The 20,032-nt window shown below is 42.1% G+C and overlaps 1 protein-coding gene across 13 annotated transcripts in view; it reads right to left on the reverse strand.

The window, feature by feature from the left end:
* Positions 1-20,032, reverse strand: part of CIT (citron rho-interacting serine/threonine kinase) — a 165,861-nt gene that overhangs the window by 19,789 nt on the left and 126,040 nt on the right. For 10 of the 13 annotated variants that reach the window (XM_077875863.1, XM_077875868.1, XM_077875866.1 and 7 more), the window contains 10 exons: positions 18,401-18,536; positions 15,409-15,513; positions 8,497-8,637; positions 7,951-8,058; positions 6,122-6,284; positions 5,680-5,844; positions 2,541-2,678; positions 1,596-1,776; positions 848-939; positions 223-327 (listed from right to left, as the gene is read on the reverse strand). In XM_077875863.1, coding sequence (XP_077731989.1) covers positions 223-327; positions 848-939; positions 1,596-1,776; positions 2,541-2,678; positions 5,680-5,844; positions 6,122-6,284; positions 7,951-8,058; positions 8,497-8,637; positions 15,409-15,513; positions 18,401-18,536 — 1,334 coding nt within the window. The remainder of the gene's footprint in view (positions 1-222; positions 328-847; positions 940-1,595; positions 1,777-2,540; positions 2,679-5,679; positions 5,845-6,121; positions 6,285-7,950; positions 8,059-8,496; positions 8,638-15,408; positions 15,514-18,400; positions 18,537-20,032) is intronic. The other 3 variants (XM_077875869.1, XM_077875864.1, XM_077875860.1) reach the window with 1 other exon arrangement.

Here is a 20,032-nt window from a genome sequence, read left to right on the forward strand (position 1 = left end):
GCATCGGACAAAGAGCAGGGGTTGGCTGTGGCTTTCTTTCACTCCCACGCAGTGGGCGGGGGGGGGGGGCCTGGAGGTGTCAGCGATCTGCTACCCCCCCCCCCCCCCTGCGCTGCCCCTGCCAGCCCCCTATGACAGGGGAGCCAGGGACAGCCCCTTCCACCCCAGCTGATTTACCAAGCCCAGCGTGCCCCTGGGGTGGGCTCTCCCACTCCCCCTCACCTGCTTTGGCTGTATTTGCAAGCTCAGAAGCACCAACGGCGCCATGAATAGATACATCCCCGTCGGGAAGGCACAGCTCAAATTCTTCCACCGGCCTCTGTCCAGCTTGGTGCAAAGAGGAAGGGCAGAAAGAAAACCAAAAGAACAGGAACAAAGAACAACGGAAGGAAAGAAGAAAAGAGAGAGACAGAGACAGAGACAGGGCAAGAGAGACAGAGTATGCGTGGAAAGAGAGGCGCACGAGAACAGAGGAGGGAAAAAGGTGTGCAGAGAAGGCGGAGAGGGAAGATAAAAACAAAATAAAGTGTGTCAGATGAGTAGCACAGTCAAATTTCTGATGCCGATGCGGATTTATGGGTTAGTTGACTGAGGCAGAAGTTCTCTGAAGGTGTATTAGCAGGTAGACTCTTCAGGGCAGCACCCTGCAGGTTCTTCAGAGGGGAGACCTATAGACGTGAGTATCGTACCAATAACCTTTAGCGAAGTCATTTGGCTTTGAATTTTCAAAAATGGAAAATCGTAGAAGGCTCGCAACGCAGTCTGAAAAACCAAAGCCTTCACGCCAAGACTGGGAGACCTGGGTCAACCACGTGCACAGAAACATCCCCCTGAATTATTAATTTACCTTCTCTGGCTTCATTGTCATAAATGAGGACTTTGGATCCCTCCAGGACAATGTACTTCCTGTCCCAACCTTGCTGTCCTCGTTTGTTATTCCTGGGGAAATAGGGATGAACAAGAACGAGGCTGTGGAGCTGGAAGATCCTCGGGGAGGAGGAGGGGGAGAGGGGACCATAGCCGAGATGCTTCTCTAGAAAGCATCCTGGGGAACGGGAGCAGTCGGGGCCTTCGTGTCAGGGGCGGCAAAGCTCCCTTCTACCCTTGGAGGGCCTGTTGCTGGCCCAGGAATTCCACTGGTGGCAGACAGAGCAACAGAAGGACGGCGTACACATTTTATTTTACATATATCTGGGTGTCTCCACCAGACAATAAAGGCCCAGAAAGTGGACAGACCTAAGTGTTGGTACACTGGCTTCAACAAAGACTAGTGATTATGAAAAGGCAACGAACACGTCGTGGGGAGGTGGAAAGAAGATAAGGGGTTACTTTAACAAGGTTTCTTTGCAAAGAGTTCTCTCTGCAGGCCTTGACTCCCTATCTCTGGTGATAATATTTCTTTCCTCCTGGATAAGGGAGGGCTGCTTTTATCTCCTACTTTTAGAAGAGAAAGAGGAGGTCAGAGTGTCCTTCTGAGATCTGCTGTTTGTCAAGTCCCTTTGGCTCAAAATAACCCTTATTCCAGAGTGGCATATTTCAGGGGTGGCGCCTTCACCAGCACCTGGCACCCAGCCCAAGGCACCCTGCCACAATACCTGGGCACTTTCATCCACCCTTCCAGGTGTAAGCCGCTGCTGGGCTCCTTGGTCTGAAGCCCCGGGGAGTTCATTTTGTCACGACAGAAGGCCTCAGTGAAGTGTGTGGCATACTCGGCTGGCAGGCCACAGGTGGCTGGCAAGCACGTGGAGCACTTGGGATGACACATCACCTGACATTCTGGGGAAAAGCAGCGAACAAGCTGAAAACACCTTGGCTGACCCTGGCCCGTTATTTCCTCTGCCAGCCAAGCCCCAGCCAGGCCCCATCACCCGGGGAATCCCTAAGCTTTCCCAGAAGCCAGGCCCCTACAGAGAGCCAAGTGCTCTCAACACAATGTTCCTGGATTCTCCCCAAGCTGCTACAAACAAGTGTGTAAGGGACCTGTTTGCACAGTTCAGTTGGAGCCAGCACACAGCCTAAAAGTAGGGAGAGAGCAACCTGGCAAAAAAGGGAGTGGGGAGGAAGGGAGGCTAGAAATCAGCAAAGCACAGGCATTTTGCAAACGGAGGGGGAGACATGAGCTGGAAACATGGATAAGCTCATTCCTTTAACAGGGGAAAAATAGAGGCCTCCCACTGAAACTAAAAGCTTGAAAATGAATGCACTATAGGATAAAAAATAAAAAAAATAAAAAAAAAAAACAGGGGTGCCTGGGTAGCACAGTTGGTTGAGTGTCCAACTCTTGGTTTCGGCTCAGGTTGTGATCTCAGGGTTGTGAGATCAAGTCCTGCCTGCATCGGGCTCTCTGCTCAGTGCAGACATTGCTTAAAATTATCTCTCCCTCTCTTTCTACCCCTCCCATTCCTGCTGTAACATAAATAAATAAATCTTGAAAAAAGAAAGAAAAAAGAAAAAAAAAAAAAAACAACCCACCCCCATCAGATAGATCTGTTTAGGTAGAGACATGCAAGTGCCCACTGCAAATGCACAACTGCTCTTACCAAGACATTTGGATGCCTGGCGCCCAAAGTGCACAGTATCCAGACACACAGCACACTTTGTGGCTCGCATGTTCAATCCTACATTAAATCGGTGAGGAATATTGTGGTGCATGCGCTCCTTAAGACGCCGACTGAATTCTGAAGGAAAATTTTTTTTAAAAAATCATTAGGTGCTACAAATAGTTCCATCAAGAAAGTAAAAACATAACAAAACAAAACAGAATGGGAAAGAATATTTGTAAATCATATCTCTGACAAAGGATTTGTTGCTAGGATATATAAAAAGCTCTTACAACTCAGTAATAAAAAGACAAATAACCCAACTTTAAAATAGGCAAAGGATCTGACTAGACATCTCTCCAAAGAAAATAAATAAATGACCGAAAAGCACATGAAAAGATGGTCAACATTATTAGTTATTAGAAAAACACAAATCAAAAGCACAATGAGATTCTACTTCACACCCACTTCACTCCCATCTAGTGAAGGAAACAAGTGTTGGTGAAGATGTGGAGAAATTAGAACCCTCATACACTGCTGATGGGAACATCAAATGATATACCCACTACACTCTGGAAGACAGTTTGGCAGTCCCTCGAAAAGTTAAATTTAGGATTACCCGGCGATTCCATTCCTAGGTATATCCCCAAGAGAACTGGAAATATACATAGCCACAACATACAATGTTCACAGCAACATTATTTATAATGGCCTAAAAGTGGAAACAACCCAAATGATTACTAGTGGATTAACTGACAAGATGTGCTATCATACAACAGAATATAACTCAACCAGAAAAGGTGAAGAACTAATAAATGCTACAACATGGGTGAATCTGAAAAGCATTATGCTCAATGAAAGCCAGATACAAAAAAAAGATGATATAATTTCATTTATATGAAATGTCTAGAATAGTAAATCTATTTGGCTTAGTGGCTGCCAGAGGTCAGGGCAGAGGGGAGAATCCAGAGGGTCTGCTAACCAGAAGGGTGCTATAAAGGAGAGGGAAAGGTTGAGGCCAAAAATGTCAACATTACAATGTGATGACTGTACAAGCTTGTGCACTTGATAAAAAACATCATATGCTTCAAAAGTGTGAACTGTATGGTGTGTTAATTCATCTCAATAAAGTTGCTAAAAAACCATTACAGCGGATTAGGTAGACTATGAAACTATCTTAACACGAACAGATCCATCTAGATTTATATGAATCAAGTTAAAATCTCCATTATCCAGCTATTGGAAATTGAGTATTTTTAAAGAATGTATTACTGGCATAAGATAGGCTATATGATAGCAAAGATGTTTGTGGGCATAAAGAAACATGCTTTTGAGTTAAATGTTTGTAAATATTTTAATCAATCATCAAAGCTTTGTTTTCCAGATGAACTCTCGTATGTAGAAGTTTTCAGAATTCAGTTTCAAAATCAATTCTGAATTACAACATTTCTAGTTATTAGATATATAAACTGACTGAAGATTTCTCCCTTTGTGTCCTATTCTTTCATGAATAACCTCCTTTTAAGCCTTAAAAATCTAATTCTTACATTTATATTCCAGTCTTTAAAAGAACTAGGTTGCTCCCCCTCCCATTTTATGGCCTCCCTCTCCATAGTGACCTTATTAAAGACAGCTTTGAACAGAAAAGCTCAGAATCCAAATTTCTGAATCCAAATCAGGTTCTCCACAGAACACTGCCTCCCATCCTTTACCAGAAAGTTGTAAGGAATAAATGGCATGAAAGCACTCTGACACCATGAACATGTGGCACATGGGAAGGAGGTGCCTGGGGTCTGAGGAAGCTCGCAGGCTGCTGCTCTATGAAGCCCTGTCAATGGATACTACGGTCGGAAACAATTTTCTTCCCCTTGCGTTACCATCACCATCACCATGACTCTAAGGGTAAACCTTTTGATTCAAAGTGTTATGGAAACATAGGAAACAAGAGCACATCATCACCAAAGAAAAACCATGGACACACCAAAATGCCATCGAGATTTGCAACTAAAATCAGTTATACTGTGGTGCTATGACACTAACCCACAGCTCTGCTCTACAATCCCCTAAGACCTTGCAAAACCACCTTCCTTGGCCTTTTTTTTTTTTTCTTAAAGGCAGACTGCCATACACAGTGTCTCATTTGGATGTATCTGGAATCTTAGAAACTTGACCACCTGATGTTCTCCTACAAAGGGACCTTGAGAGCTTGTTTGGAGGTTCCAGCAGGGGAGCGTAGCTACTCATATACCCTTGACGGAAGAACAGCCCTCCTCTATCAGGGAAGGGCATCCCCTTTAACCGAGCGTGCACATAGAGCACTGTGGGAGGAAGGGGACACCTGCCTAGCTAGCCAGATCAGCCGAATCCACCCTGGTGATCACTGGGGTGACCAATGTCCCAGCCAGATCACCCTCACAACCTGGCCTTTTTTTTTTTTTTTAAGTCTTTTTCCTCTCTAGGTGAACAGAGTACTTTTAAGAACACAAAGAAAACTTCTTATGCTGTTGGTAAGAATATAAAGTGGAAGACTACCAAAACTCGAAACGCAAATAATCTTTAACGCAGTGAGTCATTTCGCAAGAATTGATCCTACGACTGTAGCAGCCACAGAGGTGCAGGATTTCACTACAGGGTGCTCCTGGTAAGGAGAGACTGGAAACAACCTAAATCCCTGACAACAGGCATCTGCTTTCATAGGTTAACCATGTAACCACACCAGTGAATACCACGCAGCCCTCTCAAAGGACGAACTTGATTCATATGTATTTATAAACACTCTAATATTTTAAGGAAAAGAAAGAGCAGGGTACAGCATAGTGTGCTATGGTATTTGTAACAGAAAAACAGGCTGAGGAAAATATGCCTATTTTCTCATACTTTTTAAACATAATTAGATAAGATACATGAATAACATGACGTGTGCTTACATGCATGAACTATTGCTGGAAGAATATAGTGGTGGTCTCTGGCTAAGGGAACTGGCATTGGGATGGGGAAGAAGATGGACTTCTTACTCTTGAGTATTCTTATCCTTAATATTATTACTTGTCACTTTTACCACAGGTCTGCATTTTCTTAGTCAATTAAGTCAATTAAAAACAGTTTTCAACAAAACCCCAGTGGCTCCTTGAGAACATACCCTCTGGAGTTGATGACTCCTTTCTGCGGCTGGATGGTGGGGCAAGCAGGCTCATGGCACTGGGCTGGTGCTCAGGTGACCGCACGATGGCAGACATGGCAATCTGCTGCCTCGCGGTGGCTGGCGTAGATGGGTGCGGATGGTCTGTGGCCTTCCGGTGGGCAGCTGGAGAAAGACCAGTCCGATGCCTTCTGGTTAGCTGGGTCACCAAGAGGCCAAAACCAAGTGGACTGCCCCTGGGCTGTCTTTCAAGGACCCGAGACCAAAGGAACACGCATCGTGCCAAATGGGAAATGCCAAGGACGCTTTGAACTTTTCAGACTTGGGTCATCTGGACTGAGAGCTTCTGGGCCATAAGTACAGATGCTAAACTAGTACAACCTATCTGCTTGAGATGGGTCCTCTGCCTTTTCCACAGATGTGGCATAGAGAGTGCCCCTACCTTCCTCCCGGGCAGACCGGAGCTCGATGCGGGTCTTCTGGAGGGCTTCCTCTAGCTCTGCACAGCGAGCTTTCTCCTTCTCCAGAGCCACCTTCAGCTCATTGTACTGCAGAGGAACCTGTGTGGGCAAAGCAGGGTCCTCTTTCCGTCGACTAAATAAACCCTAGCAATGGAAACAGAGATATCTCCTAACTCCTGGAAACTGGCACTTTAAACTAGCTAAAGGAACTCTGTCTCAAGAGGAGCAAACCACGAAAGCCAGGAGCATACTCACTGTAAGTGGATTTAGTAAAAATGGCATGTGAAGGGGGGGAAGGGGGACTGAGCCACAGCCCATCCCAGCCGGCTGGAAAAAAATAGGGTTTCGGAAACTTTCAACAAGAGGGTTCAAGATGCTTGAACTGCCACCACCTCTTCCTTTAGCACTTCCCAAGAAGGAGAGCCATTTCCTGAGTCTTTACCCTCAAAAAGTGGAAGTGGAGGATGGAGTCAGGAGGGATGGTTCAGAAATCACTCTTGCTTTGCGTTTGTCTCATGACACTTGGTTACAAGACACAGAGGTGAATGTTTAAAAAAAAAAAAAAAAAAAAGACCAAATACCTGAATACAGAAATGATATCAAAACAAGGGGCTTACTCAAAAAAAAAAAAAAAAAAAAAAAAAAAAACAAAGGCAAATGGAAACATGGACTGCACATGAAGGGCAAAAGATAAACAGGAAATAATGTGACCAGGGGAAAAAAAAATCCAAAAATAAATGGAAACACCCTAACTACATCACATGACATAATCAGATAACAATTTGCTGCTAAGATAAAAAGATTCAAAATCATAAACAAAGATTCAATATCATAAATACAAACAATCACATGGTGTACCAGAACATCCCTCCCCTGCAGCCACCACAGGAGACTGCTCTCACCCCTAATGGTCAAGACAGCGCAGGGAACACGGCCCACTCCAGCCCTCTCTCGGGTACTCCAAGTCACAGGAGGGCTGCCCTGTTCCCCCGGGGCAGGAATGCCTTTAGAAGGCAACTGCAAGCTCCTTAGAGACCTTTTCCAACTGAGAACACTTGGCCAAACCTATTAAGAGGGGCTTCAGTGGTTTAGGGAAGCATGTTTTCGAGGTAGTAAAAAGTCTTCCCAAGTGCATCTACATATGACCCTACCCATAGTTCCTTTTTGGTCATAGTTTTTAATTGGTCTACCATGATTTTAAAGGGATGGAGCAGCACTCAGTGGAGGGCAGAACTATCTGGTCAGGTACTTCTGGTGAGTCAGTCACCTCAACTCCCTGGTTGCTGGTCTCTTTCTAGGCCTTTGCCAATCAAAAGGACTGGGCCAGGTAATTTTAAGTCTTTTCTAAAATCCTGTACATGTGCCCTAAGAATCCTTCTACAAAACTGAGAACACCTCTCTGTTGTGAATCCCACACACATGACCTATAATCTATCTCCAGCACTGTACCTGTGACCTGCTAATCCCTCTGGAGTCTTGTATAATGACCTCCATGTAAACCTTTCTCTGTGCTATCACCCTCACCCCAGCTGCTTAGAAAATGAAAAAGGAAAAAAAATCACTTTCTTATCAGAGACAGGCACTACAATTTTAAAGGCCATGAACACAAAGTCATGAGTTACAGACTTGATAATGACATCCTTTCTAAGTAAGGACTATTCTATCTCAAGACCTATTTTCCACCCAATATAAAACAAGAAAACCTGTATTTTGTTTTCTTTGATGTTTCTATAATTATCTATCACAACAGTATTTAATGAATCATGATCCTTGAGCAAAAACTCCCTGCTTTTCAAACACTAGGACTCACCTTTTTCTTCTTAGCGGGCTGGTCCATTTTGGCTTGCAGAAAGTCAATGAGTTTGGTTTGTTGAGAAATAGTACCTTCCATTTTCACCTTTTCATGAGAGTAGAGAACCTAAAAATCCATAAGAAAAAAATAAGCTCAGCCAAAAAAGGAAGGATGCTTTTAAATTTGGTACTTTATGACAATAAAAAAAATGTCATGAGGATACTAGCATATGAAAATTCAACACAAACTCCCTGAGCCACTATTTACTTACTAGGTCCTATCCTTACAGCCAAAAAAAAAAAAAAACCACTAAAAAACAAACAGAGATGGATAAGTATATGGAAAAGTAAAAATAGCCAGGGGTTCATACTAGAATCTCTGAGCTAGTCATTATAGGTATTTTCAACCTCCCTGAAGGTTTGGAAATTTTCATAATGAAATATTGGGAGAAATACACAATAGTATACAATATAAAGATAGTGGCCATTTCACCAGGTGGCTTTTAGCCATCATGCTTTGTCTCCACAGACAATTTTTAAGTAAATTCCCTTTGCTGGTTCTCACCTGAATGTTTTCTAGCTGGTATTCTAGATCACTCCTTTCTGTCTTCAGCAGATCAGCCCGGTCCAGAGCTTCTTGCAGCCCTTGAGTCAAACGGAAGATGTGATTCTTCTGCAGGTCCATCTGCTGCTGTAATTTGGCTTGCTAGTGGGGAGAAAGGCCAGACAGAGTCTCGATACCATGGACAATACAACTCATTCCCCCACTGTTCTTGTTACCAAACTAACTTCTGGCATGGTGTCAAATCTTGGCTTCTGAAATCATCTCGTTCCAGAATTACTGATTGTCTTCTGTCCTAAATGGATGCATGGCATGGTGAAAAAGAATTTGCCCAGAAGTCTCTCTGATGGCCAGCAGGTTACAGGATCCCCACTGTGAGAGGAAGGCTGGCGTGTCTGGCTTTCCAGTCAGTTACAGTTAAGGACATTTGGCCCATCTGACTGGACATCGAAGATGCTGTGACTTACTGCCATGACAACTAAGCTCCAATTTGTCCTTAGCTTTGCTTTGCTATTGTGAGACATCACCTGGTCAGCAGTGTGGATGCACAAAGGGGAATCATGTCATCTCTAACATAAGGAGTGCCTTGTCAGGGCAAGGGACTCCCAACCAGTACACAGATAGCCACAGTCACAGGAGATACTGTTGCAGTATGGGGAGGGAGGAGGAGGAAGGGCCCAGACTCTGCACATGAGACAGTAAAACCTGGGGGCAGGGGGATCACTTTACGGTTTTAGAGAAATAGTTTTGTGCTGGAAATCTCTCTCCAATTTTTACAATGGAAGTCAACCAGAAAATAAGGCAAGCTATAAAGATGCTCTCTCTTTATGGCTCTCTTTCCTAAAATGCTTCTGTTTCCAAAAAAAAGTAGCAAAGAGCAGCTATTCTGATAAGACACTGCCTGATGTTGTCCGACCCCTGGGTGACAATCTAACCACCTTAGTGGTGGCCCTAATACTCCCTCCCCTGTTGGCCTAGACTCTCTGCAGACTCAAGGACACAGCTCCTAAAGAGCAGTAAACACCACGGGCATTTCCCAAGAGGCAATGGCAAATCTCTGTGCTCTCAGCCCCAAAAGGCTGAGTGCCACTGCCAACTCCAGAATTTGCTGACCCTCTACATCCCATCTCGCTTCCCTCCACCTATGTTTTGTTTCTCTTTCCATCTCCATTCCTCCATGGCCCTTCCTCTTCAGGGGAAGTGGATTCCTTGAGGCATCATCGTGTGATGAGATGAACATGGGCTTTGCAATGCTGCAGACTCTAGGATAAATGCTGGTTCTAACACTCAGCAGTCATAGGACCACACGGGCAGCTCATCTTGTCTCTAAAAGCCTCAGTGTCTTCATCTGAAAGTGGAGATAATCCCTCCCCAACTGGGTAACATACTGAGCACCATGCCCCAACCTACCAGATATATTCATTCATTCATTCTCTCTTTTTCTTTCTCTCTCTCTCTCTTTCCTTCCCGCCATCTAGTTCAGGCTTTCCTTTCTGTTCCCCACCTGTCCTCCCCTGCTCACCTCCTCCACCAGTCTCCCATCAGTCCTCTATAAAGCAAGAGATACTGTCAGCCACCAGCAACCAGAGATCATCTGGCCTATATGCCAACCTGGAATTTCTGAATCAAACCACAGAAATCTGGAGCACCTGGGGGTCTCAGTGGTTGATCATCTGCCTTGGGCTTAGGTGGTAGTCCCAGGGTCCTGGGATCAAGTCCAGCATCAGGCCCTCCACAGGGAGCCTGCTTCTCCCTCTGTCTCTGTGTGTCTCTCAGGAATAAATAAATAAAATCTTAAAAAAAAAACACACAGAAACCCCTAAAATATGGGGGTGGGAGGGCGGCAGAGAAAACAGCTAAGATTATGTCTTAAAGGGAGCGATCAGCCCCCTACAGCGCAAGTGATTTCCGCAAATTACCCTCTTTAGTTTCTTCCCACTATTTTAGAACAACATTAATTACTAGGCAGGAAGCAGAGAAACAGGAGCTGGGACAAGAATTGGTTTGGTGACAGCCGAGCCCAAAATATTTCTCTAGAAGAAATGCATCAACTGTCCGTTAGCTTTCCAAGAAACAGGCTGCTTGTTTACTATAATAAAACAAGAGTAGCAGGTTGCTCAGTGGAATATTTTTCAAAGCCATTTACCTGCTTCCCAGAGAGACGCAAATGGGGGCTATTCACAGGTCAGTGTTAGACTGGAAGGAGAGCATTACCTCTGTGCTTTCAGCTGTCCAACAGTTTTACATGAGTGACAGGAGACTGGCAGGAAGGAGCTGGATCACAGAACCAGAGCACCAAACAACCCTGGTGGCTGAAAGGATGGACCAAAACCAACCAGAGAAAGTTCGAAAGGACAGTATTTTTAAAAACACCAACTGCTAGGGGTGCCTGGGTGGCTCAGTGTTAAGCGTCTGCCTTCAGCTCAGGTCATGATCTTGGAGTCCTGGGATCAAGACCCATGTGGGGCTCTCTGATCAGTGGAGAGACTGCTTCTCCCACTGCTTCTCCCCTGTCCTGCTCATGCTCGCTCTCTCTCAAATAAATAAAAACTTATGTGTGTGTGTACACATACACACCGACTGATAAACACAGAATATAAAGACATTTATTTTAAAAACCTGGGGATCCCTGGGTGGCGCAGCGGTTTAGCGCCTGCCTTTGGCCCAGGGCGCGATCCTGGAGACCCGGGATCGAATCCCACATCAGGCTCTGGGTGCATGGAGCCTGCTTCTCCCTCTGCCTGTGTCTCTGCCTCTCTCTCTCTCTCTCTGTGACTATCATAAAAAAAAATAATAATAAAAAATAAATAAAAAAAAAATATTTTAAAAACCTATGGAAAGGTTGGTGGCGATGTAACAGATCAGTGAGTGTCAGTGGTGTGATAAAACTACCCAAAGAGCCCAGGGTAATTGGCAGAGACTTACAGTCATAATAGAGCTGGTGATATCCCACTCTACTCCATGTTGTTCAGACCATGTGGACTTCTAGAAACTCTCTTTGGAAAGATAAATCTACCAGAAAAGAACATTTCAAATTTGGAGGGACTTGAAATGTTTCTCTTAGGAAAGAGAAGGTGGTATAGAATGGGAGAGCTACTTAGGTATCTAGCTGACTATCCAAGAGATAATAAAAGTAGTTATCTCATAGAACTGTTGCAAGAAATGTATGGGCCAATTCATGGAAAATATTCAAAAGGGCACCTGGCACTTGCTAATTAAACATTAGTTTTAAAATTATTAATCAAGTAATTTGATTATTAATCAGTATTAATCCCCTAGTTTGGTTGTAAATATCAGACTGCTCTATTTTCAAGTGTTTCAATGAAACAGAACCAATGGTTGGAAGTTACAGGCTTTAATTCAAAATGAGACAGGACTTTGAGAATTAAAGTTGCTGGAAAAAATGGGTTGGGATGTCCAAAGGCACTGTGCACTCAGGCTGAGGTTCAACCAGGCCCACTGGTGGGGAATGTTAGGCCTTAGGCAGCAGGTTAATTTGACCAGAATTTGCAAATGGGCTTTCATCTTTGGCATCACCTCCAATGGACTGATGATGGCTGTCAAGTGACATGTCAAAAAAGCTTCTGAAGCCATTTCAGGACCAAGAGGAAAGATTTCAGAGAAATATCCATTAGCAAAGTCTGCCTGGGGCAGGGATGAAGAGATCAATGGAACAAAGGCTGGGAATTTGGGCTCCATGACATAAAAAACTTCCCAACTCTGAGACTGTGATTCTGGCCGCATTTACAAGTCTCTATACCTAATGAAGAGGACACTTGAGTTAATTTCAGAAAGAAAACAAATGAGCAAATACAAAAAAATAAAGAAAGAAAAACCAAGAAATAGACATATAGAAGTCTCCATAGACTTCTCTATGGAGAACAAATTGATGGTTACCAGAGAGGAGGAGGATGGGAGAAATAGGGGATGGTGATTAAAGAGTACACTTATGATAAAACATACACACTATATCTTGACTTCAAGATGTGTTATAATCAGATGATCTGGTAATGAAATAAGCATAGACATGCAGATGGCTTTGTGACAAAGGTGTCAAGAAAATCTAATGAAAAAAATAGTCTTTTCAACATGGCACTGGAGTAACAGGATAGCTCTGAAAAATAGTGAACCTCTACTCTCACACCATACATAAAAAGTAATTCAAAATACATCCTAGGCCTACATATAAAAGCTCAAACTATAAAACTTCTAGGAGTGCAAAGAGAAGAAAATATCTTCAACTTTAGGATAAGCATAGATTTCTTAAATAGGACACAGAAAATACAAACCATTTTTTAAAACTGATAAATTTGACTTCATAAAAAGGAAAAACATTTGCTCTTTGAAAAATACTGTTTTAAAAGACAAGGCAAACTACAGACTGGGTGAAAGATTCACTATACATACATCTGGCAAAATGTTATTATGAAGAAATCTTTAAAAACTTTACTCAGAAGTAACTACCCAAAAGATTTGAACTTACACTTCCCAAAAGAAGATAAATGAATGACAAACACATGAAAAGATGTTTATCCTTCATTATTAAAGAAATGCAAATTAAAGTCACAATGTGATACTGTAATACACACACTAGAAAGGGCAATCAATACAAACAAAGCATTGTGGGGTTGAAACTGCTGTTGGGCATAGCAAAATGGAGCCATTTTGCTACACTCAACCATTTTGTTGGGTGTAGCATTTTGTTACAAACATACATGTGACCCAGCAATTCTCCTCCTGAAGGAATGAAAATATTATCCACACAAAGATTTACACACAAGTTTTCAGAGCAGAATTGTTTATAATAACTAAAAACTAGAAAATATTTAAAGGTTCATCAACAGGTGAATAGATAAATTATGGAATATCCATACAACAAATTACTGCTTAGCAATAAAAAGGAATGAGCTGCTAGTACATTCACCAGCATGGATAGTTCACAAAAGCATACTTAACCAAAGAATCCATGGGTGCCTGGGTGGCTCAGTTGGTTAAACATTGGGCTCCATGCTCGACTCGGAGTCTGCTTGAGATTCTCTCTCTCCTCCTTCCCCTCCCCCCATTCGCACACTCTCTCTCTAAATCTTTTTAAAAATTTTTTTAAAAAATAAAGAATCCAGATACAAGAGTATATATAGTATGACTCCACTTCTAGGAAATTCTAGAAAAGAAAGTTATCAGTAGTGACAAAGAGCAGATCGGTGGGTACCTGGGGCCAGGGTCAGAAGGTATCAGCTAGAAGGGAACTTTTTTAGATGATAAAAATGTTTTACATTTTCACTGTGATGATGATTAATCAGGTGTTTACATCAAAAATCATTTTAAAAAAAGAGAACACTCAGGTTAAGTCTTGGTCACATGCTTATAAAGTGTACACCACAACCAAGGATCCTAACCACATTCTGGACAATAAGTATCATTCTCTGTTTCATAATGGTTTCAGCTGTCAGCAAAATCTGCCTCAAACTCAGTGTCAGCCAGATGTCTGTGCTCAAAAATCTATCTGTGAGGTGCAGACTGAGAAGCTAGAAATGTTCTTATGTCGTTTAGAAGTGAGAAAGAGGGGACTGAATCAGGATCCCAGCGTGCTATTCCAAGCCTTGTCACTGACTCACCATGTAACCTTGGACCAAAGTATTGAGCTGTCAGAACCAACTCTCTTTCCTCAGAAGGAAAATAGGACAGGCAAGATCATTGATTATTTCTGTTCTGTTTCCAACATGTGCCTAAAGCGGGGACATTGCCTATTCATTCCAGATAAAAGACCATCATTCTCTACTTGACCACCAAGTAGATTTAAAAAATTTTTATTACAGTGTTCTTAATGCTGCCTTTCGTGAACTTCCCGTGTAGATACAATTAATTTTATTTTTAAAATCTTTACCGTGATACAACATACATAAAGTTTACCTTTCTAACCATTTTTCAGTGTACAGTTCACTAGCAGTAAAGACCATCACATTGTTAGGCAACCATCACCACCATCCATCTCCAGAACTCCCAGCCATTTTTTTCAAAGTATCATTCTGTAAAATATTTCATAATCACCTGCAAAATTTTCATCACACTTTTCAAAGTCAATAACTTAGCACTATTCTTTCTATCAGCAGAGCTCTTTGGAAGGGATCATATAATAAAACCTCAACTAACCAGAACAGGTTATCCAGTTAACTGAACTATCAGGCTCCCCATGGTTAAATAGAACACTCTTGAGATTTCTCATTAAATACCTCTATAAAGTATATTTGTCCTAGTTGGTCAATTCTAATGAACAAAGCAGAATCATTAGTGATTCACCATGTAGGGAGGGAGTTGGTTGGGAGCGGGAAATAGTCATCAACTTAAAGAGAGATTTTCAGAATTCTGTTAAAAGGGCCAGGAAATAATATGAGGGATGGGTTCGGAGATCAATTTGAGCTGTTCATTCTATATCTCAAAGGCGGGGCAAAGTTTTTGTAATTGAATTAAATGAATGTTCAAAGTCTTCATGAAGTTTAGTCCTCAGCATAAATCTGATCAAGTCCCTGCCCTGTGCATGAAGTTAATTTGTGTAGATATACTATCAGCCTGAAAACTTAATGTACTTTAGATATTAACTCTAAAAGAACAATTTAATGCAATATTCAGTCACCCGTATATTTAATAAACTTCCATTTGGCACATATTCATCTGTGCTCAACATTCTTTTAAGCATCTTGTGAGAGGATACAAGTGACAAAGACCCCCTGGGCTTCACGACACATTCCTTGGACATGTTAAATACCTTCAAAAAAGTAATAAGTGACCACCTTACTGTTCCTCGGAAATTCAAACTTTGAAATTTGAATGTCTAATCTGGATCTAACCACCCAAACACAACAAATTTTCACCTTCAGAATCCCCCCTGGCTCTATTTCTTAGATATCTTACACTCACCTCTTCCAGAAGCCTCTGTTTGAGCTCTCGTTCAGTCTCCAGTTTCTGCTGTAAACTTCGGGCGTTCATTTCAAGCATGGCATGTTTCTTCTCCAGGTCATTGAGCTGGGCATTTGGAAAAATTGGCCATGACATCATATTTAGGAATGTTAGATGCTAATGACTTATGAAAATATCCACAAACCTTCACATTAAAAAAATCAAGGTCTGAAGATCAGAATATAAATTTTTTTTTCAAAAAAACAAAACAAATAAATACTGTTTTCTAGGGGTGCTTGGGTTGGCTCAGTCAGTGGAGCATCTGCCTTTGGCTTGGTCCTGGAATAGGGCCCTACATTCAGCAAGAAGTCTGCTTCTCCCTCTCCCTCTGCTCCTCCCCAACTTGTACTCACTCTTACACGGCGTGCTCACTCTCTCGAATAAATAAAATCTTTCAATAAATAAATAAATATTGTTTTCTAAAAGTATATCAGAAAGGACCATGTCACTGGTAAGACATATAGGAATATGATTACTTCTAAGGCATGGGTCACATAAAAAGTTATGACAAGTTCTAAGACAAGGATGATCACTTTGGCCAAATTTAATTAAATAATCAAATGCTGAATGCTTACTATTTACACAGTAATATATTGGAGCTCTTAGGATGAAAGAATGGACAAACTCTCTTAAGAATCTTACTAAAGTCACAAACGCAGAGAATAGCCCATAACTACACATATACACAAACAATGATTGCTTTGTCACATAATATTTTTGATAAGGGGATAGGAGAAGAGAAATTCTTCCTGAATTTACCAGTTGTGAAGAAAAGATTATGTCAATGTCTGGAGTCCAGAGGTTTTTGTTTTATTTTTTTTTTAGTAAGCTCCACCCCAGCGTGGAGCCCACAATGGGGCTTAAACTCACCACTAGGAGATCAAGACCTGAGCTAAGATCAAGAGTTGGATGCTTTAACCAACTGAGCCAACCAGATGCCCCAATGTCTGGAGTCTTAAAGGATGAGCATAACTTTACTACAGAATAAGAACAATCAAATAAAAAAAAAATATTCAAGTTAAACACAAAAGGATTCATTTACTTCTATATAATATATTCAGTTTCCTCATGAGTAAAAAGAAAAGAAATAGTAAGCCAGTATCAAAGAATTCCAGAGTGTTCCTGAGTGGCAAACTCTAGCCTTAAATCCAATAATTTTGGGCAGCCCCGATGGCCCAGCGGTTTGGCACTGCCTTCAGTCCAGGATTTGATCCTGGGGACCCAGGGTTAAGTCCCACATCAGGCTTCCTGCGTGGAACCTTCTTCTCCCTCTGCCAGTGTCTCCGCCTCTCTCTCTCTCTCTCTCTCTCTCTGTGTCTGTCTTGAATAAATAAAATCTTTTTTATTTTATTTTATTTATTTATTTTTTTTTATTAATGATAGTCACAGAGAGAGAGAGAGAGGCAGGCAGAGACACAGGCAGAGGGAGAAGCAGGCTCCATGCACCGGGAGCCCGGCATGGGATTCGATCCCGGGTCTCCAGGATCGCGCCCTGGGCCAAAGGCAGGCGCCAAACCGCTGCGCCACCCAGGGATCCCAATAAAATCTTTTTTAAAAATCCAATAATTTTATTTCTATAAGAAAATAATCATGGATATCCATAAAGATTTCTATTTATCACAGTGTTATTTATAACACCATGGCAAAAAACTGAAAGAAGCTCAAAGTTCCAACACAAGTAGAATGATTAAAATAGGTCCCTCTGTGTTGTTTGGGGGTTTTTTTTAGAACTATATGTTCAAAAAAACATTCAGTAACTGAGGAAAAGCCCTTTGTTCTATGTAGTTTTTTTTTAAAGACTGAAAGCTGTTTACATAGTAAGAATCTAAATTTATAAAAATGTGGGGTGCCTGGGTGGCTCAGTTGGCTAAGCATCTGCCTTCAGCTCAGGTTTGATCTCAGGGTCCTGGGATCAAACCCCATATCAGGTTCCCTTCTCAGCAGGGACTTTGTTTTCTCCCTCTCCCTCTGTGATCTCTCTTGCTCTTGCTCTCTCTCAAGTAAATAAGCGTCTAAAATATAATAATAAATTTATAAAATTGTGTGTGTGTATGCACAAACATATCATGCAAAGAAAATATCACAAATTCACTACTAGAACAGAGATAGATTGCCAGTCATCTTTTCCTTTTCTATAGCTTCTAGATCTGCCACTATGACCCCATATAATTACTTTTATAATTATGAAATAACAAAGAATTATACAAAATATGAAATTCAGATTCTTGCTTTATTTTATATGTGTGTTTTTGTGTGCGTAAAGAAGTGCATCCGTGTGTGTGTGTGTGTGTGTGTGTGTATGAGCCTGGGTATATACATGAAATTTCTTTGATCTTCATTCTTGTTTTTTGTAACACTTGGGGCATCTATTTGAAATCTCTTTCCAGACTTAGATAAATCTCCAGAACACGGGTACATCATTCTGCAAACATAACATGGCATGCCACAGGACAGGACATGTATATTTCCAATGTAAATAAAATATTGAGGACTCAAGTGGCCATCAGACTCTCTTGTGCCCTTGGCCTTGGAGAGAGGCTGAGCTGCCTATGAGTGCAGCAATGGAAGGAGCATTAGTCCTTGCCACTGAATACATCCCAAGAATGCTAGACATTAAATCTAGCAACCAATCCAGAAATTAAGTCTAGAAATCAGGTGCCAGAAAACCAGAGAGCTGTGTGCTGAGACCAAAATCCAGACCTCAGAGCCCCGGACAGGCAGATATTAAGAAGTTACCAGCAGACGGTGACACACCAGTCCCTACCACAACTCCCACACTATCGCCAACCAAGGGTGTCCCATTGCAGAGCCTAATGCTATGGCTTTACAGGACTGAGTAAATACATGTTCATGAAATATGCTGACCATGGATTGCACCTGAATTTGGGTTGAGCATGCCTTCTAAAAGAAGATAAAGATGTTCTCCTAAAAGGCAGAAGGAATGGGCACTGACCTTATCAGAGAGGCTCTCAGCTTTCAGCTTCTGTTCTTTGAGGGCCTGCTGCAGAGCAAGAATCTCAGCCTTGTGCTCCTTCACCGCCAGCTCTACCACCTGGCGTGATTCTGTGATCCGCTGGTCGGCCCTCGCTCTGTGGGAAAAGCACAGGCCCATTTCAAAAGCCCCACCATCACCAATCTAGGAAAAGTAAGTGGGCCCATCTCTAACTCCCATAAGCAACCAAACAGGCTACAGGGTGGAGAGATGCCCAACCTGGATTCCTACTTTCAAATTATGTCTTGCTTTCTGATTGCTTACAGAGCAAAGATTTGACCCACTTTAGACCATGGGTAAAAATACTCTTAATAGGTAATGTTCCTGTGAGTACTCACTTGGAAAGGCTGAAGGGGAAAAGGCAATTTTCCAAAAGCAACTAGATTGAATAGGATATAGCAAGACTGTCACTGCCTCCCATGGGACTGGAAATGGAAATGGGTCCCCTTGAAGGACCACAGGTGTAGAGGACCACAAGAGGCTCCAATCAAACAAACATTTCCTCTCCTTAAAGTATATGCAGTAAGTTAAGTGCTGGGGATGCTCATTTGGAAACTGAAACCCGAATCTGATGAATTTATCTATAAATAAGGTTAGAGAATAGAAAAAACTAGAAGCAAGATAGAAAAATTGCTGTCCTTCCCCATTTAGGTCTTTTGCTACTTCCATACCTGGGCTTATAGTCTCCTCTACTGGCTGCTGCTCTCCTCCCCCTATCTTACTCGGCCTTCAAGGATAAACTCAAAAGGCCATGCCCTCCATAAAAACTTGGTCAATTTCTCCTTTTACAAGGAAGCTCTCCTTGCTCTGTATCCAAAGCATACATATACTCCTCTCCTGGCACACCCCACTCACTATTTAAGGTGGTAAATACCCGAATGCATAATTCATCATCTCCATGTGACTTGCCTCTTGAGCACAAGAATTAAGAATTATATTTTACTCATCTTGGTATCCCACGTAACACCAAAATAGGGGGTTGGTGGGTAAGAAAGGAAAAGCCAAGATCTTTCACAACTGTCCCTGAAAGTATACATGAAATGTCTTCCTAAGCACAGCCCATAATTATACCTTCCATGTGTAGTTGTGTGTTTCTTGATGCTGAAGCTAGCTTCCGACCCTCAAATTGGTCTCTGAGGGATTCTAGAAACAGCTCAGATAGGAGCTGTACTCAAGGGCAGAAGGGAAGGGGATTGTGTGAAAGCAACCAGAATATACCATGAGGACTCAGGAGAAAGTAGAACAGGAGGTCTTAAACCAGCAGCCCCTCACATCAGCAAATACCCTGAGTGGGAGGATATCCAAAAAATGAGTATTTCTACCAGTGTCTTTTGAAATTTAAGGATTCTCATCTTTTGCCTCCAATCTTTTCTCATTTAACTGACTTAGCACACATTAAACACCCAACACATATGGTTGAGTCTACTGTGGTCAAGTAAATGTGGGAACATACCAAAATGAGTCTGACAGTGTCCAACTAAATGAGACACATTTCTATGTACAGTTTATCTCACTGAAGGAGTTCTGAGTATCCCAGGAAGGTCAATTTCAGAGGAAGGTGGTATAAGTGAGGTGACAAAGGATGGATATAAC

Source organism: Canis aureus, chromosome 27 (assembly GCF_053574225.1).
Source record: "Canis aureus isolate CA01 chromosome 27, VMU_Caureus_v.1.0, whole genome shotgun sequence".
NCBI classification, from domain to species: domain Eukaryota; kingdom Metazoa; phylum Chordata; class Mammalia; order Carnivora; family Canidae; genus Canis; species Canis aureus.